At 44.0% G+C, this 27,661-nt stretch overlaps 1 protein-coding gene across 1 annotated transcript in view; it reads right to left on the reverse strand.

The window, feature by feature from the left end:
- Window positions 1-27,661, reverse strand: part of APLF (aprataxin and PNKP like factor) — a 107,729-nt gene that overhangs the window by 9,125 nt on the left and 70,943 nt on the right. The window contains exons 8-10 of the mRNA XM_065401553.1: window positions 23,031-23,153; window positions 11,555-11,601; window positions 9,412-9,453 (exon numbers count right to left, since the gene is read on the reverse strand). Coding sequence (XP_065257625.1) covers window positions 9,412-9,453; window positions 11,555-11,601; window positions 23,031-23,153 — 212 coding nt within the window. The remainder of the gene's footprint in view (window positions 1-9,411; window positions 9,454-11,554; window positions 11,602-23,030; window positions 23,154-27,661) is intronic.

Raw genomic sequence — 27,661 nt, forward strand, 5'->3', positions numbered from 1 at the left:
TTCCACCCTTTTCGAAATGGGAGGCAGGGAGGAGGGGGTTTGCCATAGGGCATTAATAATTTTTTATACCCCTTTGTGCAGGGGCAAAGCCACCTTAGCAGGTGCCGTGGACCAGAGGACGTCAAATCGGGAGTCCGATGGCTCCTATAGCTCCTCTGCCTGGAGCTCCAGGTTGGCTCCAGAGGGTCGCCTCTTCAATAGTTCCTGATGAGCCTTAGCATTATCTTGTGGAACTGGGTGAGGGGGACCCGTGATGGCTTCATCTGGTGACGATGAGGACGACGCTGATGCTGTGGACACTACCACATTCCCTGGTGGTCCAGCAGGCTGTTCCACTGTCTGCACATGGGCCTGGGGGGCTCCTGACTTCTGGGGCCTCCATCTCTGGTGGAGGGCGGGATGCTGAGGCTGATGGCCTATCTGAGGCCCCCACCACTGAGCGGACTGTCTGCGAGGGCTGGGGAAACCCTCATGGGTTCCAGGCCGCCGGTGGCCACTGGCGTTGGGTCCACGGGGTTAGTTGCGGTGCTGACGATGTGGACGGTACCGCCGGTGCCGGAGCTTGCCCCACAATCAAGGACTCAGTTCCAGAGCTGGACTGGTCACTCCCAGGCGACCATGATCGAGCAGACCAGCGTTCCTTCTCCATGCGGTGCCGGGCGCTACGCCTCGATGTCGACCTGACCGACTGAGATGAGTCCCTCGTGTGGGAACTCGGACCGTCGGCATACTGGCGATCCGTGCCTCATGCTGCTTGACTGGTACCAGTACCTGGAACGGAACCGGGAACAGGCTTGTTGCTGCAAGGATCTCCCCAAATGCGGGGACTGGCGACAGTGGGTTGGGGACCGGTGGCCGCATTCAACAATGGTTCGCATGACTGGTGCCGAGGCCGTTGGGACACCAAAGGCTGATCTTGATGCTCTTGCCAGGGGCGTGCGTTGGTAGGTCTGCACCAGGTTACCAGCAAGCCGCACCTAGAATCCCGCTGTTGGTGCCCAGGGTCTGGAGATCGAAAAGGGCTTCGTTGAGCCTGACTCCCAGGCGTGATGGCTCTGAGTGGGCAAGTGCTGGCGGGACGTCCCCCATAATGGGGAGCGGTGCCGCTGAGGTGGGGACACATGGTAAGGTCCCAAGGGAAGTTTACCCAAAGCCGGTGTGGGCGGCACCAGTAGCGACAGGATCTCCTGCACTGCCTGCAAGGCCTCCGGTGTCGACAGGACGTCTAGATAACGGAGGCCCTCGTCGCTGTCTGGGGTGGCAGGCATAGTGTGGGATGGGCTGGACCGCTCAACTTGAGCTGAAGCCCGACTCCCTGATGGAGACGTCGAGCCGCCCGGCACGGGTCTTGGCGCTCCTCCAGCCCTGTCCTTTCCCTTACGGGAAGTGCGGGATCGTCCCCTCGTGCTTCTCTTCGGCTTCTTGAGTGGAGCCGGGGAGGGGGATGGATGCTGGCTGAAAGACAGTGCCAGCAGGGCGCTCCACTCCACACCAATGCTGCGGTACTCAGGGCCGAGTTGGACCTCTGCTCCGGTGCTAGTGCCAACTCCATGAGGAGCGCCCTGAGATGGACGTGTCTTTCCTTTTTTGTTCGGGGTTTGAAGGATTACAGATTCACTTATCGCTTATGTGTTCTATGGAAAATTAACTGCTCTCTTTTCTCAAAGATCTGTTGACAGAGCAAAACCCACAGAACTATTGGGAGGTAACATGATATCCATTTCAGTCTTCAATGTTCGAGTGGGAGCCCTCTAGAAAAGTAAACTGCTAAAGTACTGGTGAGCCTCAGGCCACTGGGAATTTTTAGGGTGCACGGGGCCAGATTTTCAAAAAAGTGCTCAAATCCCATTGACCAGCTGAGTAAAAACTTTTAATGTTACAGCCTCTGATATCTTAGTAACATAACCAGACTCCATAAAATAAACTTTTGGCCAGTGAAGCAGCAGTATCAACATGCTAAGAGATTCGGGTGAGACTAAATGGGTCTTGGGGGGGGGAGGGGATAAAAATGCAACAACTGAGATGGGGAAAATAAATGCAACTTCCCTGTTCCACTTGCTGCTTGACCGTATAGCAGTACCAGTAATCATTAAGTAATTGCTTTGACAAATAAACATTGACCCAAAGAAAACTAGCTTCATTAAGTAGCAGAGGAGACCAGCACTACACGACAATACCAGACAGTCAGCTGAGTAATAAAGTAATATCACCTGCGTATAGGAGGTGAACCAGAGTAACCAGTAATCTAATTCAAGGAAGAGGGAAAAAAATGTGGTAAATAAACTATGAAGATTTGACACCATCTCCACCGATGCATAAAGCGTTCAATGCATTTAAGAAGAGGATAATGAGATGATTTTTGATCCATTAGCAAAAGAAGCAGGGTGCAAGCATTGCCTATTGCAGAAAACGGAGGTTTCAAATATAGACAAATTGTGCAATATTAGAGATCCAATAAGTTTATAGTAAGCTTCCATTACATCAATGTTGGGTCTGATGAAGTGGGTATTCACCCACGAAAGCTTATGCTCCAATACATCTGTTAGTCTTAAAGGTGCCACAGGACTCTCTGTTGCTTTTTACAGATCCAGACTAACACGGCTACCCCTCTGATACTTGTCATCAATTTTGTAATGATCCTGGCAGCTCAAATTTAGCTTCTTCACAATAAGTTAGGCGCAGGAACAAATACAGCTCTTTTGTTAGGAAAATGTCCATTTTGTAAAGTAAATACATGGTTTTAAAAATAAAAGTTTTGCACATGTAAGTGTTTAAAACCAGGTTGAAGCATTACACACAAATTGCTTTCTTTGGCCATGATCCCAATGGGCTTCACGGGGCAGAGTCAAAGGGTTTTAAATGGGTCTCTGTGCAGATGCAATGCATCCGTCAGCATCATCAGTGGCAGAGTTACCTGTCACTGGCAGTGGTAGGGCATCTGTCAGCAACATCAGTGGCAAAATGGAGATTACTACAATTTGCATCGGCAGGGGACATTGATTACTAACACATCAGAATTCTAATCTACAGCACAGCCCACTGAAACATGAGCAAAGGAGAAACACTTCACTTCTGTATCCACTATAAAGATCAATCTCTTCATTTCAAGAGTATTCTACAAACTACTTCTATTAAATCACCTCTTCCTACACACACACACACACCCACGATCTCTCTCTCTCTGCCAATTCAGTCTCCCACCTACTCCTTGGCTGATTCTTTGCTACTGCCATACAGCTATCAAGAAGAAAGAATCTATCACTCTGACCCCTCATTGACTGTCTCTGAAAAAATGAGATGCAAATTCACATACTATGCAGATATAAGGATCTCTCATAGATCCCTTTGTAGGATCAGGCCTGGCTCTCCCATCCATCTACTTTCCTTCAATATTTACCACCATTATCCACTGCTTTAACAGCCATACATGTTATAAATTTGCATTCTCACACTACATTTTCTCTCTATTTTTATATCTATTTTTCACACAACGCACAGTCAACCTGTGGAACTCTTTGCCAAAAGATGTTGTGAAGGCCAAGACTATAACAGGGTTCCAGGGGTACCAAGCAATGGGGATTGTGGTTTTTCCCTCACTGTCAGGACTCTAGGGCATCAGAACTCTTGCTGTACTGTTGGCCCACTCGGTACCACAGAGGAGTGTCTGTGGTACATTGTCAGGACCGATGGTTGTAAATATGCAGAGCGCTTTATAGACAGGAGCTTTGTCACACTTAGTACTGAAGGTTTACTTGGTGCCGCTTTTAGAGACAGTACGGTAACTGTCTTTCTCCTTAGTGGGTAGCACTCCTGTCTGAGAGCCTGAGACCTTGGTGTCTCTAGGCAGTGCAGCTGAGCTCATAGCAGAGGCCCCTTCTGGGTACCACACAATGTTGCTGCCGGTACCTAGGTGGCTGATCGCGCTGGGGAACCCCTCTGGCTGGCCAACAACTCGGTTGGAGGTCTTGGAGCCCTTTTTCTCAAGCCTTTACGGGGGAATCTGCTGGATTTTTTTATGACTCTACCTCCCCTTTGAAGTTGAAAGCTTCAGGGATGATGTGGGGTCAGCACCGGAGTCCTCTGGTAGCTGAAGTGCCTTCTCCACAAGGAGGAGTTTTAACTTCAGCTCCTGTTTTTTACAAGACCTCTGTTTTAGCTGCTGGCAGAGGGAGCGCTTTGAGGGATATAAGACCTCCCCCAGGCACCGGACACAGTGAGAATGTCTGTCTGTTACTGGAATCGACTCCTTGCAGGACAGGCACCTCTTGAAGCAGGGGAGAGCCAGTATACCGCAGCTGGTGGGAGGGTGGTATCGCCCTCTAGCAGTGAAGAATACAGAAGAGAGATAGTCTTGCCTTTTCTTCCTCTTTCTCCTTTTTCTTTTTAAACTGCAAGAAGTTAGAATGTCTTCTAAACACCCTTAAGGGAACAAAGGGGGGACCCCCCCAAAAAAGGGAAAATGAAAAGTGAAGCTCTTTTTCTTCTCTCTCTCTCTCTTTTTTTTTTTAATCCAACAGGGCAATAAAACACTAACTATTAAGAACAACGAAAGAACAAAAGCACCAAAACCAACTACTACCTATGCTAATGATGCAGATAAGGAAGGGACAACTCTTGCTCCCTTGAAGGCCAAAGATGTTGAGAAGGAAATGAAGGTGTTCCCCAGCACAGCAGTAGATAGCCTCTAGGCAGACCATCAGAGAGGGACAGCATGTGCAAGCTGAACGGACACTGCTACCTAAAATCATAGAATCATAGACTTTAAGGTCAGAAGGGACCATTATGATAGTCTAGTCTTACCTCCTGCACAACGCAGACCACAAAATCTCACACACCCACTCCTGTATCAAATCCCTAACCTATGTCTGAGCTACTAAAGTCTTCAAATCATGGTTTAAAGACTTCAAGGTGCAGAGAATCCTCCAGCAAGTGACCCGTGCCCCACGCTGTAGAGGAAGGTGAAAAACCCCCAGGGTCTCTACCAATCTGCCCTGGAGGAAAATTATTTCCCGATCCCAAATATAGCGATCAGCTAAACCCTGAGCATGTGGGCAAGACTCACCAGCCAGCACCCAGGAAAGAATTCTCTGTAGTAACTCAGATCCCACCCCATCTAACATCCCATCACAGGCCATTGGGCATATTTACCACTAACAGACAAAGATCAATTAATTGCCAAAATTAGGCTAATCCCATCATACCATCTCCTCCATAAACTTATCAAGTTTAGTCTTGAAGCCAGATATGTCTTTTGCCCCCACTGCTCCCCTTGGAAGGCTGTTCCAGAACTTCACTCCTCTGATGGTTAGAAACCTTCGTCTAATTTCAAGTCTAAACTTCCTGATGGCCAGTTTATATCCATTTGTTCTTGTGTCCACATTGGTACTGAACTTAAATAATTCCTCTCCCTCCCTGGTATTTATTCCTCTGATACATTTACAGAGAGGAATCATATCTCCCCTTCTTTTGGTTAGGCTAAACAAGCCAAGCTCTTTGAGTCTCCTTTCATAAGACAGGTTTTCCATTCCTCGGATCATCCTAGTAGCCCTTCTCTGTACCTGTTCCAGTTTGAATTCATCCTTCTTAAACATGGGAGACCAGAACTGCACACAGTATTCCAGATGAGGTCTCACCAGTGCCTTGTATAACGGTACTAACACCTCCTTATCTTTACTGGAAATACCTCACCTGATGCATCCCAAGACCGCATTAGCTTTTTTCACGGTCATATCACATTGGCGGCTCATAGTCATCCTGTGATCAACCAATACACCAAGGTCCTTCTCCTCCTCTGTTACTTCCAACTGATGCGTCCCCAGCTTATAACAAAATTTTTTGTTATTAATCCCTAAATGCATGACCTTGCACTTTTCACTATTAAATTTCATCCCATTACTATTACTCCAGTTTACAAGGTCATCCAGATCATCCTGTATGATATCCCGGTCCTCCTCTGTATTGGCAATACCTCCCAGCTTTGTGTCATCCGCAAACTTTATTAGCACATTCCCACTTTTTGTGCCAAGGTCAGTAATAAAAAGATTAAATAAGATTGGTCCCAAAACCGATCCCTGAGGAACTCCACTAGTAACCTCCCTCCAGCCTCACAGTTCACCTTTCAGTACGACCCGTTGTAGTCTCCCCTTTAACCAGTTCCTTATCCACCTTCCAATTTTCATATTGATCCCATCTTTTCCAATTTAGCTAATAATTCCCCATGTGGAACTGTATCAAATGCCGTACTGAAATTGAGGTAAATTAGATCCACTGCATTTCCTTTGTCTAAAAAATCTGTTACCTTCTCAAAGAAGGAGTTCAGGTTGGTTTGGCACGATCTACCTTTTGTAAAACCATGTTGTATTTTGTCCCAATTACCATTGACTTCAATGTCCTTAACTACTTTCTCCTTCAATTTTTTCCCCAAGACCTTGCATACTACAGATGTCAAACTGACAGGCCTGTAGTTACCCGGATCACTTTTTTTCCCTTTCTTAAAAACAGGAATTATGTTAGCAATTCTCCAGTCATTCGGTACAACCCCTGAGTTTACAGATTCATTAAAAATGCTTGCTAATGGGCTTGCAATTTCATGGGCCAGTTCCTTTAATAATCTTGGATGAAGATTATCTGGGCCCCCTGATTTAGTCCCATTAAGCTGTTCGAGTTTGGCTTCTACCTCGGATGTGGTAATATCTACCTCCATATCCTCATTCCCATTTGTCATCCTACCATTATCCCTAAGTTCCTCATTAGCCTCATTAAAGACTGAGGCAAACTATTTGTTTAGATATTGGGCCATGCCTAGATTATCCTTAACCTCCACTCCATCCTCAGTGCTTAGTGGTCCGACTTCTTCTTTCTTTGCTTTCTTCTTATTTATATGGCTATAGAACCTTTTACTATTGGTTTTAATTCCCTATGCAAGGTCCAACTCTACATGGCTTTTGGCCTTTCTCACTTTATCCCTACATGACCTCAATAAGGTAGCTTTCCTTGCTAATCCCTCCCATCTTCCACTCCTTGTAGGCTTTCTGCTTTTTCTTAATCACCTCTCTGAGATGCTTGCTCATCCAGCTTGGTCTACAATTCCTGCCTATGAATTTTTTCCCCTTTCTGGGATGCAGGCTTCTGATAGTTTCTGCAACTTTGACTTGAAGTAATTCCAGGCCTCCTCCGCCTTTAGATCCACAAGTTGTTCAGTCCAATCCACTTCCCTAACTAATTTCCTTAATTTTTTAAAGTTAGCCCTTTTGAAATCAAAAACCCTAGTTACAGATCTATTTTTGTTTATCCTTCCATTTAGTTTAAACTGAATTAGCTCATGATCGCTCGAACCAAGGTTGTCCCCTACAACCATTTCTTCTATGAGGTCCTCACTACTCACCAAAACCAAATCTAAAATGGCATCCCCTCTTGTTGGTTCAGTAACTACTTGATGAAGGAATCCATCAGCTATCGCATCCAGGAAAATCATTACTAGCACTTGTCCTCCAGTCTATATCTGGGAAGTTAAAGTCTCCCATGATCACACAATTCCCATTAGTATTTACTTCATTAAAAACATTAAAGAGGTCTCTATCCATATCCAAATCAGATCCCGGTGGTCTATAGCTCACCCCAAGCACTATCTCAGGAGAGGCTCTAGTAGCTTTCTTCCCCAATGTGATTTTTGCCCAGACAGACTCTGTCTTATCCATTCCATCCCTTATTTCTTTACCGTCTACCTCATCATTGATATACAATGCTACTCCACCACCTTTGCCTTTATTTCTGTCTTTCCTAAACAGCACATATCCTTCAATACCTGTACCCCACTCATGACTACTATTCCACCATGTTTCTGTTATCCCTATAATATCTGGTTTCACTTCCTGCACCAGTAACTCTAGTTCCTCCATTTTGTTACCTAGGCTCCTCGCATTGGTGTACAAACATCTTAATTTTTGCTGTTTGGCTTTGCTCACATTCTTTACCCAATTAGGCCCAGACATTCTACCGCCAGTATCACCTATTAGACTGATATCTACACTACCCTTCCTCCGTATGTCAATTCTCCTACCCATGACAGTATCCTTTCTTGCTTCGTTTTTTTTCCTCTCAATGTTAAAATCCAGCGTGAAGATTACCTGGACATCTTCCAACCATCTTTCCCAAATTCCTAGTTTAAAGCTCTCTTAATCAGTTGTGCCAGACTCCATCCTAGAAGTCTATTTCCCTCCCTGCTCAGGTGAAGTCCATCCCAAGAGAACAGTCCTCTGTCCATGAATGCCTCCCAGTGGCCATACATTCCAAAGCCCTCCTTATAGCACCAGTGCCTGAGCCATCTGTTGATTGTCATAATCTTGTCACACCTTTGTTGCCCTTCTCTAGGAACAGGCAGAATCCCACTGAAGATCACCTGAGCCTCGATTTCCTTAAGCGTTTCCCCAGCCTGGCATAGTCTCCCTTGATACGTTCCAGCGAGAATCTAGCCGTATCATTTGTTCCCACAAGAAGGACAATCAGTGGATTCTTTCCTGCTCCCGTTAGGATCCTCCAATTAGAGGTGAAGGGGCATAAATACACCTACAGTGGAGCACCCAGAGGGACACTATTCAAAGAAGCTGCACTTGACAGTAGCTCTATTGTTTTAAGAAATATAAACATATGTTTTGTATCTTTTGGTTAGTGACCTTTGTTCAAAACAAGGGATAAACAATTTAAAACAAATCAACACATCTTTAGTGACAGCCTTATAAGAGAATGTTAATATTTCACATAGAGATGAAAAATGATAAAGCAGTGTTCCATTTGGTAAGCATTTTAGTGAACCTCTAATTCAGAACACCTTATGAGGCATCAATATTTCAGATACAAAATTAAACTTAAGAAAAGCTCAATGGCACATGTATACATGCACACAAAGCGAATTACCTTCATGTTCTTTAGAACATGGCTTAAGGCAAAAAGGAATACATCAATGTTTTGGGCAGTCAGCCTTTACTGGACAGACTTTAAACAGTTGTAGCTGAAATACTGATTCCTTTTATCTTATTGCCTTTTACCTCTGGGCAATATTAGGGAACTAATTGGTTTAAGTCACTCAGTGTTCATCTTTAAAGTTAAAAGATGCTTTGCAGTTTCCAGAGTAAAACTAAGTCTGCTTATCTGGAACACATTTGCATAGAACACCCAATTTAAGGACTGTCACATGCAGTACAAAGTGGGGTATTCACTGAAAGAAAATAATGCACTTTCCCCAACTAGAGACCTAGCAAGTACCATTCACGATAAAGTGCTTCAATATTACACCATCCTTAACTGAAACCAATACATCTAACCTGCTTTGTCTTTCATGTGCATGATTTAAAAAAACCCACCACCACCACCACAACAATAACAGGTCCATTAAGAAAATTAGAACTTTCTAACCGCTTTTAGTAGTTTTCTGTCTAGTTCTTCTTGTTTCAGTTTCTAAATGGAAAAAAAAAAAGCAATTACCAGGGAAACTACAATCTAGCAGAAATCTGTGACATATCAGTAATTGAGACTGCAGAAATAAAGAGGACATTCCCACATTTTAACATAACAGCCATGGTGACTGTATTTACTATGTATATTTATGTATTTATGAGACTGGTCTTTTTCAGATGACTGACCACTTCCCAAGATAGTAACCCTCTCATGAACACCTTTTCCAGGTTTGATCCCACACCTTTTCTGTGCCAGCAAAGCATATCTATAATTTCACACTGCCCTGGTAGAGCTCACTAGGCCAGGGGTTCTCAATCTTTTTCTTTCTGAGCCGCCTCCCTCCCCCATATGCTATAAAAACTCCATGGCCCACCTGTGCCACAATAACTGGTTTTCTGCATATAAAAGCTGGGGTCGGCATTAGGGGGTAGCAAGCAGGGCAACTGCCTGGGGCCCCATGCCACAGGGGCCCCTGTGAAGCTGCATTGCTCATGCTTTGGCCCCTGAGGCAGGGCTCTGGGCCCTGGGCTTCAGACCCATGAGGTGGGACTTCGGCTTTCTGCCCTGGGCCACAGCAAATCTCACACTGGCCCTACTTGGCAGATCCCCTGAAACCTGCTTGGGATCCCCCAGGGGACCCTGGACCCCTGGTTGAGAAGCACTGCACTAGGCTGCTGTGTTTGGGTCTCACTTCACTGGATCCTGTGAGCTTTAAGCTTCCTGAGTCTGAACAGAGGCCAGGCACGGCTTCTGGCTGAGGGTTTCTGGGCACACCCTCAGGATACAGATCCTCTGTCCAACAGCCGTTTCAGAGAGCTGAGACCCTGCAATCCACCTGGCAGGACTCCACGACTAGTGCCAGCACCCCATAACTCTACCGTTGCTTGAGTACACTCCTTCCCAGAGCTCCAACCCTGTGGGCATGTTGGTTTATTGTTTATCCTTCAGGGACACAATAGCTGAACATTTTAAAAAGTTGCAAATATAGCAATACGCTTGTATGTTTACATTACTTTTTTAGATTATTGTGTTACTGAAATAAGATACAGGTGGTTGAGGTAATATCTTTTATTGGACCACCTTCTGTTGGTGAAAGACAAGCTTTTGAGTTACACAGAGCTAATTTTTCAGGTCTGGGTCATTGAAATAACTGCAATTTCTCCTGCAGCGATAACGTTGCCATGATCCCTAACTCTTGGGAAACTCTGAACAGAGTGGCTTTACATTTGCATAGTTGTATTAAATTAAAAATCGTGCAATGTTTGTATGGTTGATGGATGGATTTATATATTTTTTTAAAAAGCCTAGTACACTTAAAAAAAACCAAAAAATAAATGTGATAACATTCTTAGAGAAAAATGTCGAACTGCAATATTTTCCAATGCTAAGTGTTCAATAATTCTAATTACTTCAACCTGAAATGCTAGAAAAATAGCTTTTCAATGAATGCTTAGATTCCATCCTGATTAAACTCTGTCCAAGTCCCCCAAAGAAAATATGGAACTACTTGGTATCTTAGATGCAGAGAACCACTAGTCTAGAAAAGAGACAAACTTTTTTTTAAACAAACATCACAAGCACTATAGTCTACATTTTTAACCCCTTATCTCATTGTGCTACTTTCCTCAGATCCCCTGCCAGAAACAAAAAAAAACAAAACCTTTTATTGAGATTGCCCTATCTTAAAAATCAGAGTCTCTCAAATTATGGAATTTTTGTTCCATTAAGTGTTTGGAGTAAAAGCCACCAACTGATTCAAATATCTACTACTTCTTGGTGTTTGTCTGTATGGTATAAAAACCATGCATGTACATGTCATACTGTTAGCATTTGAACCACCTGGTGAGGTTACTCAGATCAAAAGACATCTAAAATAGTTAGCAGTGAAACAAATCTTAAGTGGAGTAGAAAAGCAATAATCTTTACTGCGGACAACTGCAGGGAAAGAATTAAAGCATTAGGAATGGCAACATTGCAGAGTTGTATAGTAAGTGACAAATACAAACGAGTAAAGCTTAACAGAAGCATAAACAATTTCATACGCCTTTTTAAGTGTGTATCACTGTTTTTATTTTTAAAAGTTTTGAACAAGAGTCTTTACCTGGAGGTGCAGTGTGCTTGTATTCAAGCTTGTGCTGTGGATTCTTCCTGCAAAGAATGAAAACCAATACAATAAAATCCTTTCCGGCCCTTGCATCCCACCTTTCTTCATTCAAGAATTATTCACTGCACAATGGAAGTAATCATCAAACTTTAGGGGATGTGAATGAAATTTAAATTAATCACTATGTAGTTTCAAATCACTTATCTGCAGCTCTCTCAATATAATAGTAAAAAGAAACAGCCCCCCCAAAACCTTTTATGTTACAGTAATCAATATAACTGACTTTAGCTCTCTAGAATCAGCATTCTCATATGTATTTATCTATGGCACTTATAGACCCCCATTACTGTGCCTCAAACTTTAAAACTTTAATACAGGGGTCGGCAACGTTTGGCACGCGGCTTGACAGGGTAAGCACCCTGGCGGGCCGGGCCAGTTTATTTACCTGCTGACGCGGCAGGTTCGGCCGATCGCGGCCCCCACTGGCCGCGGTTCACCATACCGGGCCAATGGGGGCGGCGGGAAGCCGCGGCCAGCACATCCCTCGCCCGTGCCGCTTCTCGCCGCCTCCATTGGCCCGGGATGGCGAACCGTGGCCAGTGGGGGCCGCGATCGGCCGAACCTGCCGTGTCAGCAGGTAAATAAACTGGCCCGGCCCGCCAGGGTGCTTACCCTGGCGAGCCGCGTGCCAAACGTTGCCGACCCCTGCTTTAATATATTCATCTTAGTATTTCCTATTTCATATGGTCTTTCAAAAAAGAACTAGATAAATTCATGGAGGATAGGTCCATCAATGACTATTAGCCAGGATGGACAGGGATGGTGCCCTAGCCTCTGTCTTCCAGAAGCTGGAAATGGGTGACGGGATGGATCACTTGATGATTACCTGTTCTGTTCATTCCTTCTGGGGCACCTGGCATTGGCCACTGTCAGAAGACAGGACACTGGGCTAGATGGACCTTTGGTCTGATCCAGTATGGCTATTTTTATGTTCTCATCACCTGCACTTTACAGATGGAGATCTGAGGCACACAGAGAATAAGTGACTTGCCCAAAGTCACACAGGAAGTCTGTGACAGAGCAGGAAACTGAACCCAGGCCTCCCAAGCTAGTGTCCTAATCACGGCACCATCCTTCCCCTACACGCCTCATTTGTTCAGCACAGCTTGTTCACCATTTTCAGAAGCAGAATAGGTCCATGTTTGTGACACTCTGTACCTCAAAATAGCACTCTGAAACCCCCATATTCATCACTGTGATATAATTATATGTTTTGCACAATGCATGCCTTGTGAGGTATCATTTTAAAAGTCATTTTCAAATCATTTGATTTGCTAAACATTAATATCCTGTTGGATTGTATGTACTATCATTGTATGTGAAGTTATGAAGTGTCGCTATATGTGGTACTGAGATGTCTGTGTACTGTGGATGTCTATGTAAGTGCAGTCCCTGTCAGAGGCTTGTAGCTTGACATTCGCATCATAGTGTGAGAGACAGCCCAGACTGGTGGGTTTGGAGGGCTCCGAAGACCCATCACAATGTTGATTTATTAAGAACCATCATTGGTTATGCATTTCCCAGACTCTTTTACATGAGTTCCAATGCCCAACCCATGCACATACCCTACAAAAGGGGCAGGAAATATATTTTTAAAAGGCTAAAGCTAGCCATATAATACTATAAATGTCTGACTTCAGCAAGGAATAGGCACAGTTATTTTTAAACAAGTTAATCATTTTACATTTTAATTACTTATTACATTTAAGTTTCACACATGTCAAAGAGGATTCAACTTCAAATGCCATTGTAGACTGTGTTTATGTGCTGAATATTCTGCAGGAAGTGTACACACTGAAAAAAATCCCCCATAAAGTGGATTTGTATGCTGGAAACAGACTCTAAAAACACTATGGCAGAGTTTTTTGTTTATCATCTGTCACAGATTTCTATGCAAATATGCTCCATTTACAAGTAAAAACTATTTTTCCTCTCAATTACCAGCTCCAAGAATCAGTCAAGCAGGCACCCAAAATAAGTTTTTGTTTGTTTTTTCTAATCACCAGCAATACAGCACTTGAAGTCAATGGGATCACTTGTGTTCATGTACTTTGCTGGATCAGAGCTAGAGTACTCCGCATCGTGCAGGAATGAACCTTAATTAGTAAACCAATATTAAGAATTATATTTTGTTTAGAATTTAATGTCACAGCAGTGCTCTCAACTTTCCCTTGAGGTTGTTTTCAAATCTCATTAACATCAATAAGAAATAACTTAGTGTGTTAATAGCAGAGATCAATGCAAGGGAGGAAGAAGATGGTTCGTTAGCTCTATGTAGAAATATGGTGGTAGATAAAAATAAAATCACCTCCCACTTCACAAGAAAAAAAATATCAAGATTAATTTTCTTCCCCTCCTGCATCTTAAATCTTTTGCTATAATTAGTGGTCTTTATAGAAGCTGTGAGAAGGGATAATTGTTTACTCAACTTGCACACTGAGAAACAGGAAACAGAGTGGCAATCACATGCAATTGACTGGAATTTTTATTACAGATGTCACAAAGCTTCTAGAGTCATAAAAACACTGCAAAAATTAATAATAATAATGCAAGATCCTGAAAGCCTGCACCATGAATCACAGGGGACCCTGTACTTAGATGACAGTGTTTACCTTTAATAATGGAACTAAAACAGTGTGAAACCACAAAGTATGAAACAAATGATATCCAACTGCTGCCTGTCCCCTGACTGCCCCCCCAACCCCTGACCCATCTAACCCCCCTTTCTCCTTGTCCCTTGACTGCCCCCCCCGGAACCCCCTACCCCTTCTCCAAGCCCCCAGCCCCCTTACCGTGCCACTCAGACCAGCGTGTCTGGCTTCACAGAGCACCAGACATGCTGCTGCATACATGTTGCCGTGCTCCCCTGCGGAGCCACAGCCAGCCCCCCAACCCCCCCCCCCCCTCCCAGCACCTGCCTTCCAGATTTGAACACCTCAAAATTCAGGAGTGCTCAAGCTCAGTTTGGTCAGCTGTTCCTTCATTTCTCCCAAATCAAATACACTGATCACTGTAACTTGCTGTAGAAAAAATAGGATAAAATTGAGCAAGAAATGCTTCCCAGTGGTTATTAGGACTGGAATTGCTATTTTCAACAGCCATTGCCTTTTGTTTGTTTAAAAGGAAGACAGTGATATTGCATTGGCAAATTCCCCATAGAAAGAAAGAGTGGAACAAAAGAATAATAAAGGCACCTCAACTTTTCCTCATTTATGTAGGACAGTCTTATAATATGCATCCAGATATCCTCCAGTCACACAAGCTGAAAATTGTTCCACTTTACTGCAGTTCTGTAACCATATGGGAATCAATCCTGTCTGTGTTCTGTGCACATCCAAAATTCCTGCTGAATGACCGGCCCTGGGAGCGAGTTACCAGTGACCCAGGGCTGCGGCGGAAGGAGGGTGCAGGGCGGGGGGGGGAGAGCCCAGGGCTGGGGTGGAAGGGGGTGTGTGGGGGGGGCAATGGTGGGGGGGTAGGGGGGAGCTCAGAGCTGAGGTGGCAGGGTGTGTGTGGGGGGGAGAGCCCAGGGCTGGGGCGGCAGGGGGGTGCGAGTGGGGGGGTGAGAGCCCAGGGCTGGGGCGGCAGGGGGGGTGCGGGTCGGGGGGGGGGGGAGAGCCCAGGGCGGGTGGTGCGGGTGGTGGAAGAGAGCCCAGGGTTGGGGCAGCAGGGGGGTGCGGCAAGGAGCCCAGGGCTGGGACGGGGGGCAGCCAAAAATTTTTTTGCTTGGGGCGGCAAAAAACCTAGAGCCGGCCCTGTAAGAAGCATTTTCAGCACTGCTTTTCACACGTTCATGTGGAAGCAGGAGTCTTTGTAGCTGTGAAAATAACCTTCAAAATGTGAACTGAATACAAGCTGAAATGAGGTCTGCCTGATTCTGCAGACAGCTTGAAACAAATGAAATGTCACATGCCCAATTCAACTCCAGGTATTATTAATGAAGACTAAGAGGATGGATAACAATGTTGACATTTTAAAGTATTGAACTACGAGTTATTTGAGGAGGGAGAGCAAGCTAATGTGCTCCATTGCTGGATATGGTAGCAGATATTGGGGCAGACAGTTAGTTACTATTAAAAACTTTCTTCATCTTCCAAAATTTAAAGTCACCTAACAGCTTTGCTCAAAAGGAGGAAGGAAAAAGGAGTTGCATCCACTCCCCAGAGCCTCAACTGTCTCTCGGTCACCAAAAAACAGCAACAAAAGATCACCACATCTTTCTGAATGTCAAAAGCCCAAACAATCCCCTAACAGCTTCAGGGGAGGTATCTGCAGGGGAGGGCAGCGCACGGAGCCCTCTTCCTCCTCTCTCTCCCAGGGGCCGCAGGGACGTGATGCCGGCCACTTCCGGGAGCTGCGTGGGGCTGGGGCAGACAAGGAGCCTGCCTTAGCCCCACTGCCACCCCGGAGCCGCTCCAAGTAAATGCCCCAACCCCCTGCCCTGAGCCCCCTGCTGCACCCCTCCTGCACCCCAACCCCCTGCCCTAAGCACCCTCGTACACCCCGCACCCCTCCTGTGCGCCAACCCCTTGCCCTGAGCCCCTTCCTGCACACACACATACCCGCACCCCAACCCCTGCCCTACATTCATGGCCCTGCATGCAATTTCCCCACCCAGATGTGGCCCTCGGGCCAAAAAGTTTGCCCACCCCTGACTTAGAGGGTACAGGAATTTGGAAGGGAGCAAACTGATGACATTTCATTCAGTCAGGAAAATCTATCTGGACTTAAGGCAGACCGAAACTCAAAAATATTCCAACCCTCAATTTTTACAGTGACTGCCACACCAAATCTGACTTGAGTTCAGATTGTTATAATCTGATGGGAAATATATGGATTCTAGAAAAAAGAACAGGAGTACTTGTGGCACCTTAGAGACTAACAAATTTATTAGAGCATAAGCTTTCGTGGGCTACAACCCACTTCTTCGGACTAACTAATAAATTTGTTAGTCTCTAAGGTGCCACAAGTACTCCTGTTCTTTTTGCGGATACAGACTAACACGGCTGCTACTCTGAAACCTATGGATTCTAGGTTTCTTTAACTGTACATTACTGCTAAGAAATTAAAAGTGAACCAAAATCCCAAATAGCTAACATTCAATCATAATTTCACAATATTTTTAGTGTGCACAGAAGAGATGGCAAAAAGCACCACACTCCTAGAAGTGTGTTTACACCACAGACAAGAAAGTCCACTCAGCAGAGCTAAATTAGTTTGTACTCCATAAAAAATGCAGATAAAACACTAAAATAACTGAAGTTTACCAAGGGTTAAAGTACAAAACCAGGAAACAAATATTGTATGCATCTAACATATTACAAACAAGAGAAAGGTGAAAAAAATAATTGGAAACCCTTTTTAAAGCTGTTGTTATATCCAGTCATAAATAACTGAAAAGATTTTTGGGTTTTGGCATTATTAGCACACATTAGCGACTTATTTTGCTCATTAACAGGTCAATATATATTACACTACTTGTAAAAATACATTTATTAAATTATATCCCAGTAGTCTGAAAAAAAAAGAAATTCAGCTAACAGCTGAATTAATTACTAATCATTTTAGGCATGAACTTGAAAAATCGCTTTTGTCTAAACCAATTTAAAGTGAAAATAAATTACTATAAAACACATTTGATCATTCTAATATATTATACTCATATGGTAAAGTACTAAAAAGGTCTATATATAACCATAAACACACAAATTAGTTTTCAGATTCTTCTAAAAAGAAGCTTGAACAGATGGCTACATCTTCCCATCAATTGTTTTACTCTAGTTTAGGCAACAATATTATGTGTACAATTAAAACTACAACTTTATGGTTTAACAGAAACTAACAGAAAGCACTAGCAGTATGAGAAAGTAATACACCTCTACCCCGATATAACACGACCCGATATAACGTGAATTCGGATATAACGCGGTAAAGCAGTGCTCCGAGGGGGCGGGGCTGCACACTCCGGCGGATCAAAGCAAGTTTGATATAACGCGGTTTCACCTATAACGCAGTAAGATTTTTGGCTCCCAAGGACATCGTTATATCGGGGTAGAGGTGTATATCCCAAAGGCCTATGATTCTAGCACCCCCATTGACCTGGGAATTAACACCCCTCTAGCACTACAACAGACAAACACAGGACTGCTGGTAAAATACCTTTATTTCCGTCCCCAGTCGCATGAGGATTACAAACAATTTAAATTTGTTACATGGCAGGCTGATACTAGCTACTATGACAAGCAGGATCACCACAATACTACCAGTTAATATTACTCAGCAGCACTTTTGCCATTGATTTGTGTTAGATTGGTAAAATGTTTTAGATCAGTGGTTCTGAAACTATTTACTGTTGCGGGCCACATGTGCAGCTCTCTATTTGGGCCTCATCCACACAATATATACACTACCTGTACATCTACAAAAAAAAAAGTTTCGTATTTGTTACATGACAGCAATACAATTCAAATCGATACAGCACCTTTCATTTCAACACTGGCAAATGTCTGCCAAGAGCATTTTAAATTAGCAAAATAAGTCAAAATATTAACTGTTAAAATTAATTTACTGTAAGGGAGGCATGACATGGTGTATCGCCACCCTCACTTCCGCACTGCTGCTGGCGATGCAGCTGGGCTGAGCACCTGGAGAGTACGGCTGCTGAGCCTGCCTGAAAAGATGGGGAGCCCTGCCCCCCAGCTAGGGACTGCCCCCATGCACCCGACCCCCAGCCAGGGACTGCCCCCCACGCACCCAGCTCCTCCACCAAATGACTGCCTCCCCAAGCCAGGAAATGTCCCCCCCCCGCATCATCCAAAACCCCTGGGACTGTACCCCCAGCATCCCCCAACCCCCAACACTGGGCTAACACTCGTGCCTGCCCTGCAGAGACAGGGTGCCCTGTCCAGGGCAGAACGGCCCCCTGAGGGACTGCCCTCCATGCACACAGCCCCCACCTAGGAACTGTCCCCCATGCACACAGCCCCCACCTAGGAACTGTCCCCTATGCACATAGCCCCCACTTAGGAACTGCCCCCAGCAGCACCCAGCAACTCCTCCCCCCCCCCGAGGAGTCCCCCCCAGAACTCAACCCCTCCCATCCAGGGACTATGCCCCAGTATCTAGCCCCCCATCCAGGGACTGCCCCCAGCCACCAGTCCCCCCACCTAGAGTCTGTCCCCCCATGCACCAGCTGAACCCCCCTCCCTGTGGCCCTGGCCCCCTGCACCCACTCCCTGCACCCCTTCCCCATTGGTCTCCTACCTTGGCTGCACATAGCTCAGCCATGCAGCCCACCCTGCCCCAGTGATCCTAGTACCGGGAAGTTAGCTCCAGCCGGGGTCACTGGACCCACAATCCCGCAGGGGAGTGGGAGGGGGCACTGAGCTCCCTAGCCTCCTGCTATTGCTGCTGGGCCCGATCCTGCACCGCCCCATTTTACACCCCCACGAGCAGCTCTGCACCCGGGGCAGGTGTCCCTCCCACCCAGCTCTAGTTACAGCCCTGAGGAGGTCACATGAGCTGCAGCTGTGCGCTGATTGGGCCGCAAGCAGCCCACGGGTTGAGAATCACTGGTTTAGATGGATAACTATGACTCTTGGGCTGGCCAGACAGTGGAGTTCCACACAAAGATAGTGGAGTGGGAAATGCATGTCCTGAGCTGCAGCAGAGTTAACACACTTAATTCCTGAGGGCTTAGTACAGCCACTAGCGCTTAAGTGAAGACACTCCTACACAGACGGGAGAGCTTCTCCTGTCGGCGTAGTTAATCCACTTTCCCAAGAGGGGGTAGCTATGTTGACACAGCACTGTCTATGCAGTGGGTTAGGTCAGTATAACTACGTTACCACGGGGTGTGGATTTTTCACACCCTTGGGCAATGTAGTTTATACTGCTATAGGTCTGTAGTGTAGACCTGGCCTCAGTCACCAGCTAACCTCTCCATCATTGCAACTGCTTATTTTGAACTTTAGGAAAAGCTAATTGTATTGTAGACCTTGACAACCAGAGGAGGCCACTGAGGGAAGAAGAGTGGAAAACAGAGGCAACTTCTGCATTTGAAGATTGCCTCTAAGAACCCCAACACCAGGGTAAAGAAAAATAGACTTGTTTTGGGGATAGGGCTAGAAGAAAATGTACTTCGGCAACAGCATTGGAAATTACAAGTAAGAGCTGTCCTTTCAGTTTCCTTCTATTTTTATAAAATTCCATCCAAACAACTCCTAATAAAGAGAGGACTTTAGGAGTTGGATCCCTTGTTACATTGGCTTGTGGTTCATCATGTGACCAAAGCTTAACAGAACAGACACTAAGTGCAAGAGTAATAGATCACTAATTTACAAAGGAGACTTCAGTGGTAGGTTTTTCAGTTCAATATAGAAAGAGCTTTATTATGAAAAGCCTCAGTTACACTTCAAGGTAAACATAAGCAAATGTTTTAGTCTCATGTTAAACTACCATTTTTATTATAATCGTAAATATTGTTTTGGGTAATGGATTTAAAAAATATCTTTTCTTGCTTATTCTTTTAATCCAATTCAAATGTCTAGGTCAGTGCTTCTCAAAGTCGGGCTGCCGCTTGTGCAGGGAAAGCCCCTGGCGGTCCGGGCCGGTTTGTTGCCCTGCTGCGTCTGCAGGTTCGGCCGATCACGGCTCCCACTGGCCGCAGTTTGCTGTTCCACGCCAATGGGGCTGCAGGAAGGGCAGCCAGCACGTCCCTCGGCCCACGCCGCTTCCCGCAGCCCCCATTGGCGTGGAACGGCAAACTACGGCCAGTGGGAGCCACAATTGGCCAAACCTGCGGACGCAGCAGGTAAACGAACCAGCCCGGACCGCCAGGAGCTTTCCCTGCACAAGCAATGGACCGGCTTTGAGAAGCAGTGGTCTAGGTTACATTTCTTCTTTCATTTCAGGTGACATTTCCCTTTGATTGGTGGATTGATATTCTAATTAGTTCTAGTTTCAAACCCAACAGGAGAACACAATCTGAGCTGGAGCTCAAAGGTTTAAGAAAAATCATCTGCTGAGTATAGTGATAAAATACTGAAGCATCAGGCTGCTTCAAAAATCCTGTCCTAATCAGAGCAAAGCATTCAAAACATCAGCCAGGTCCTTTTTATTCTAAATATCAATTTACAGACAGATAATGGTTCTTAAAAAGTAGTTAGCCCAGGGAAGGGCAAACGACGGCTCGTGGGCTGGATCTGGCCTGTCGGGGCTTTCAATCTGGCCCGCAGGATTGCCAGTTCCATGGTGCTTCCTGCCTGCCCTGTCCCCACGCCACTCCCAGAAGCGGCCGGCACCACATCCTTGTGGCCCCTGGGGGCGGAGGGGGCAGAGGGCTCCATGAGCTGCCCTCGCCTGCAGGCACCTCCCCCTGCAGCTCCCATTGGCCAGGAATGGGGAACCGTGGCCAATGGGAGGTTCAGGGGTGGTACCCACAGGCGAGGGCAGTGCGCAGCAGAGCCACCTGCCCCACCCCACCCCCAGGAGCTACTGCTGGACATGCTGGCCACTTCTGGGAGTGGCGCGGGGCACTAAGGGGGAGCCTGCTTTAGCCACGCTGTGCGCCGCTAACACCCCGGAGCCCCTCGAAGTAAGCAGTGTTGGGGCTGGAGCCCGCACCCTCGAACCCCTCCTGCACCCCGCACCCCAACCCCCTGCCCTGAGCCCCTAACCCCCTGCCTTGAGCCTCCTGCCGCACCCCTTCTGCACCCAAACCCCCTGCCCTGAGCCCCCAACCCCCTGCCCTGAGCCTCCTGCTGCACCCCTTCTGCACCCAACCCCCCTGCCCTGAGCCCCCTGCTGCACCCCTCCTGCACTCCAACCCCCTGCCGCCCCTCTCCTGCACCCCAACCCCTTGTCCTGAGCCCCTTCCTGCACACCGCACCCCCTCCCACACCCTGCTCTCCCTCCCGCACCCCAACCCCCTGTCCCAGCCCTACATTCATGGCCCTGCATACAATTTTCCCACCCAGATGTGGCCCTCAAGCCAAAAAGTTTGCCCACCCTTGAGTTAGCCCTTTCCCCCCAGATCTTTCCAAGTTGCATCCTTCAATCAGGTTATCACTTTATAAGCAAACAAAAACAAAACACAGATTAAGGAATGATTGTTTCGCAGCACAAAATATTGTCTCTACATTATTCTTCAACATTAGGTATTCATTCTGCTCCTGACAAAGGTGCACTGGGAAGTTATATCACATGGGTATACCATAGATTTTTCATCCAAAACATTTCTGACCTGAAAAGCAACTATAAAAATTACATTGATGTACAAACCAAAACAGCATCCAACGCTCTCTCAAAGCTGTGTTGGTTCTGTCATTTTTCAAATGAGAACTGCATTTTAAGAACATCTTTAGAGTCACCAGTTTCCAGCCAAACTATGGGGAATTTTTTTTTTTAGACTTGTGTGTACAGAGGTCAGTAATGTTAAAGGAAGTTGTTCATGCATCAATACGTCCCAACAGAAATTCTGACAACTTTTCAAGGCATGACTTTGCCCAGTAAATCTAGCAGCCATTAATTTCAGCTGGATCAATCTCTAAATGTGTATATTGAGGAGTGAAATGAAACTTGCTGATATCTTTCCAAACAATCAATTATCCAAATTCTAAATATACATTAAAAGAAAATGCAGAACTTTCACACCATGAGGGGGACTTTATTACTTAACAAGATATACTTTGAAAGTGAACAAAATTTTGTGCATGTTATTCTAAGAAATCAAAGTGTTGAATATTAAAATATTTATATTTGTTGTGACTGATTAGATGTAAGATGTGTGTATAAGAAGTCAGGACACTAAAAATGCTAGCCCAGAAAGAATGTGTACTTTTTTCTGTAGACTTGAAGAAGAGTTCTGTAAACTTGAAAGCTTGTCTCTCTCTCACCAAAAGAACTCGAGCTAATAAAAAATGTTACCTCACCCATCTTTTCTAATATCCTGGGACCAACATGGCTGCAACAACATGGCATACAAAAAAAAAAGTACTTGTCAGATAAGCTGTAGTGAATGAGTAAATCATTCTCTCTTTCAAGTAAAAGATATAAAGGGTAGATAGATCTTCAACCTCCATAACTTTGGAAACCTATTCACTGACATTCCCATTGTGCATGTAATGTTTATCTTTTTTGACATGCCTGTTAGATCAGGTCACTATCAGAGGTACCTTTGCAACAAATAATATTAGTGACAAAAATACAATATGATTGTTCAAGGCAAGCTTCAGATGGCAATAAAACATAACCCTGTCAAAAAAAAAAAATGCCACAACAGTAAGCTATATCCAAGATTTAATTTCAAGAATTACTCATTGCTGTATCATTACTTTGCTTGCATAGCTCCCAGTCAAAATATGTCTTGCTTTACAAATATAGACAGACAACTGTATTGGATTATGTTTCTTACCTATAACAAGTAGTTCCATATGGACATTCAGGCCTGTCATCGTCATCTTGACTTACAACCTCCACGTCATGATAATCGCAGTCACCAGGGTGACTGAACTGCTGAAAATGAAGTGGATTCTTCCTGTGATATTAAGGAACATATGTAAGTAAAAGTAAACAATATGACATTCACCACTTATGTGCATACAGGGATGGGGAATGCTGTGCAGCTAATACAAGCAAGTTTATATTCAACAATGCATAGTTATTCATCTGTTTGTGGCTATGTATGTAGTGGCAAGCTTCAATTCTGTAATGTTAGTCATTTAAGACCTATTTTCACAGCAAATCATATAGACGTTTTCAGTTTCTTTGTCTTAGCTCACGGGACTTGATTGTGCTCCGATAAAAGTTAAAGAGGAGTTTTCTCCATTGACTTCAAATTGAAATAGTATATGGTAACTAATGGCCTGATACAAACTTCACGTGCTTTTTTCAGTACTTCTGTACAAGATGGAACATGCGGAAAAAAGTCTTTCTATAGCAGGTAAAACCCTATTACAAAATACCTGCAATACTTTGACCAAAGTCATGATAACCCAGTTGTAGGAATAGCTGGGTCTTATTTTCCTGACACCCAACCCTTCAGATCAGTTCCTACAACTGTAAACTACCCTACTACAGTACAGAATCTCCCCTTAGTGATCATCTTGCAAAGCATGTTTCAATTAACTATTTCCATACAATATACACATTAATGATTGCTGTTTTTCTTGCCCTACTTAAATAGTTAAACTGCAGCCTCTTTTGTATTTGCAACTTTTATCTTTTAAAACCCATAAATAAATACAAACACCTATAGGCGTATTCACATGATTCTTTGTCTTTCTCTCGCTGACAGGAGTACAAGATGCCAAAATGCATCTTCCTCAGTCTACTTGAACAGACCACGAAAATAGTCTCTTTTCTCTGACAAAAAAAGGAGTGCCCGAATCTCAGACTGCAAGATATAATTATTGGACCATGACATGTAAGGTGCGATCATTACATCCATAAATTACAATCCCATTCCAGACACTAGTTCAGACAGTAGGATTGCTATACATGAAGCCAGAAGCCACGTGGGACAACTCCATGATTGTCATAGTGGCCATGAACTCCTAAGAAGAATTTCTATACGACCACTAAAGCCACTGAGTACTATCAGCCTCAGCACATCAGTGCCACCACAGTGAGAAATCTGGGGATTTCAGCTATAGCTTCTGCAAAGTGCTCTATACAATCATATTAAGCTCATCTTACTCCAATCCTGGGACTCATGCATTAGCAGAAACTCAAAATTTTGAAGCAGGTAAGCTCCTGCTACATCTGAGACCAGATACTAAAACTATTAACAGCATATTACTTTTATGTAGTACAAGGATTTCAAAGCACTATACAAATATACCAATTTATAGATGGGTTAACTGATGATAAGGTAAGTGATTTGTCAAAAGTCACACAGCAAGTTATTGTCAACTATACCACTGGAATCCAGACTGCTCAACCCACTCGGCAACACTGCCACACTTGAAGTTGTATGCACTAACTGCAAAAAGACACTCTAAGGTTGCATTTAACATTTTATCTTTTTAAACTATCACCAAACCCTTTAGAGATCATCATCACTTCCTTCCGTCAGATTAAGAGCAACAAAATTAATGATGTCTTGGGGAATCAACTGACCTTTTTTGTTTAAGAATAGTCATCAAGATGAAACCAAACCTTTCTAGAGTCAGTTGGTTCAATTAGTTTTCTAGAGGTAATGAAATATTACCTAGATAAGCAAGGAGAACAGACCACCAAGATTAACTAACACAGCTTCCATAACACTCCAAAAGAAAATAACGCTCTTGAATTTATTTTTATGTTAATTTCCACTCCAAGATTCAGACAGCAGTAGATTTCTATCTAATGCCTCAAGTCCAACAGCAGACATTTCTAGAAGTTACAGTATTTTATATGTCAGTTTTCTTTTTAGGGATACTTTATACAAAACATGAAGATTACTGAATAATGTGCCCTTCACCAGAGGAGGTCTTTCTAATAATTTTTTGTTCAATCAAGCATATAGATTTCTTGGGGACACTGACTGAATTAGTTAACTGTCAAATTGCATACTGTGTGTGAAGTAGCTTAAATGGTCATCAGGGCAAATAAAATATTATACTCTATGCTGTCCTGTCTGATGAAGTCCTAGCTGTTCTGCTTTCATTTCATGCTCTGCTCAATGTTACCCAGCATGCATAGTAAAAGCATCAAATTATATGCCATAGATAAGCCAATGTTTCCCTTCTTGACAGCAGAAGAACAACCTACTCATTCTTCCCATTGCTTTACTTACAGTTAGCTTTCTACTTTTCTAAGGCACAAAAAAATTCAGACAAAAGTAAAGGAACACCACATGCATTACACTAGGGAATGACCCGTAGGCGACACTGTTGAAATGGCTGAATTCTATAATAAACTCTTGGACAGTAGGGAACTCTAATGTTCAGTTGACCAGAACAACATGGTTTTTCTTGTGTAAGTACCGTAAGTTCAACACATTACTTAGAAAAGTATTTTATATGCCTATAAAGATTCACAAGCTATGCGGCTTTGTAAAATAAAAGCTTTAAATTATACTTGATATATCTGACTTACTTAATACCTGCAGCTTCACAGTAATTTATAGAAAATTTTAGTTATTATATACCCAACTTGCTGCTAAATAAAACATTTGAACAAAAAATAACAGTTACCAAAAATCTTCCTGCTGTGACAACGAGCTATTTACTACCGTTTTTTAAGATTCCTGACTAGCTAAAGGATCTTTAATCAAACCAGTTACAAAGGCAGTCTAGTTGATTCGAATCAATAGATTGGATTTTAATTCTCATTTATTTCCTAGAAGGCTTTTCATAGGTATACAAGCAACAAACTCATTTGGAATATCAATTTTTTTTTTTTAAAGACGACTTTGCTGCTACAGTATCACCACCATTGGAGTCCCATTAACAAAAATGCAGTCACAAGCCATAGCTATTATAGTATTGATTGTAAACCTGAAGAGTTTTAATCTAAAGTTTTGACATGCTAGGATGTGTCTATAGCAGTGGTTCCCAAACTTTAACAACCTGTGAACCCCTTTCACCAAAATGTCAAGTCTCACGAACCCCCTCCTAAAAAAGAATATTTCCAGGGATTTTCTCCTTTACCTGAGTATAAATTATAAAAGCAGTGATCTTGGAAATATACAATTTGCTTTTATGACATGCTTATTACATACTATTATTAATTATTATTTATCATTACAGTATTTTTATTACATTATAAAAATGGCAACACTCTTCCAAGATCTCACTTTCGTAGCTTGTATCACTTTGAATAAGCTTGTTATAAGACAAGGCTCCTATGTTTCATCAAAAAGTATCAGATGTGAAACAGAATGAAGGTATCTAAGAAGCCAACTCAAAGAGTTCCTCTTATACAAGCATTCAGGTCTTGAGCAGTTCAAGCAAACAACACACGTTACAACAAAGCTTAAACTTGTTCTTCATAATAATTTTAAAAACAATACTAGCTGCCTATTTAATTTTAAAAACAGCAAAAAATATCCACCTCCCTTTCCATTTCTTATAAGGAGTCTTGAAGTTTAAATCTCCTCAGTGTGATAGATGTGCTTGCTTTGATCTGCTTAGCTCTTGGAAGTCCAGGGGCTCAGAGGCTGCTGGTCCCGTGCTGCCCGGGGTCCCTAAGGACTGCTCTGTCAGCCATTAGGGAATTTTTTCCCGAGAACCCCCTGTAACATTTCCCGAACCCCAATTTGGGAACCACTGCTCTATAGTAACATCCTCCATCATTAAGTTTACTGGAAGAGAGAATTCAGAGAGGCTTATCAAATGCTGGGCTAAGTTTAATATTAACGAAAACTAAAGATATCCCATTTTCAGAAGGGAATAAAATGTAAAATATTTAGAAAAAGATGTGTATGTGAAGCCAAGAGTTCCTATGGGTCCTGTCCTGCCAGATCAGACACTAGGTTCTATATCTGTCCCTTCTAAGAAGAGCAGACATGAAACACCAGGGCTTTGGTGAGTTCGCTGTCCCTCTATAAAGGGTGCAACGGCTTCCAGACTCCCACTGAGTAAATTAACAGATGAGACTACTTGAGATAAAGGATGGTATTGTGGTTAAAGCACTGGCTTGGGACTCTGGAGATCAGAGTTCAGTTGTTGGCTGTACCACACACTACCTTTAAAACCCTGGACAAATCACTTGATCTTTCTGGGCCTCGTTCCCCATCTGGAAAATGGGGATATACAGTCCTTCCACCACCCTTTGTCTATTTACACCGTAAGTACCATGAAACAGGGACAGTTTCGTACTATGTATATACAGCACCTTGTACAGAAGGAGCCTGATCTTGGTTGCCACCTCTAGGCATTAATGCAGTGCAAACAACCAACCTTCTACTGACAGGGAGAACTATTTGGGCTGGAACAAAAACACATGAAAAACAAACCAGCATGTAAGAATTTAGCCTTTACTATTGTCATGAGCGAGCCTAGACAATGGGGTTGGTTTACAACTGGTTGGTTGGTTAACAACTGAATTGAACATTGATCC

Source organism: Emys orbicularis, chromosome 3 (genome assembly GCF_028017835.1).
Source record: "Emys orbicularis isolate rEmyOrb1 chromosome 3, rEmyOrb1.hap1, whole genome shotgun sequence".
Lineage (NCBI taxonomy): Eukaryota > Metazoa > Chordata > Testudines > Emydidae > Emys > Emys orbicularis.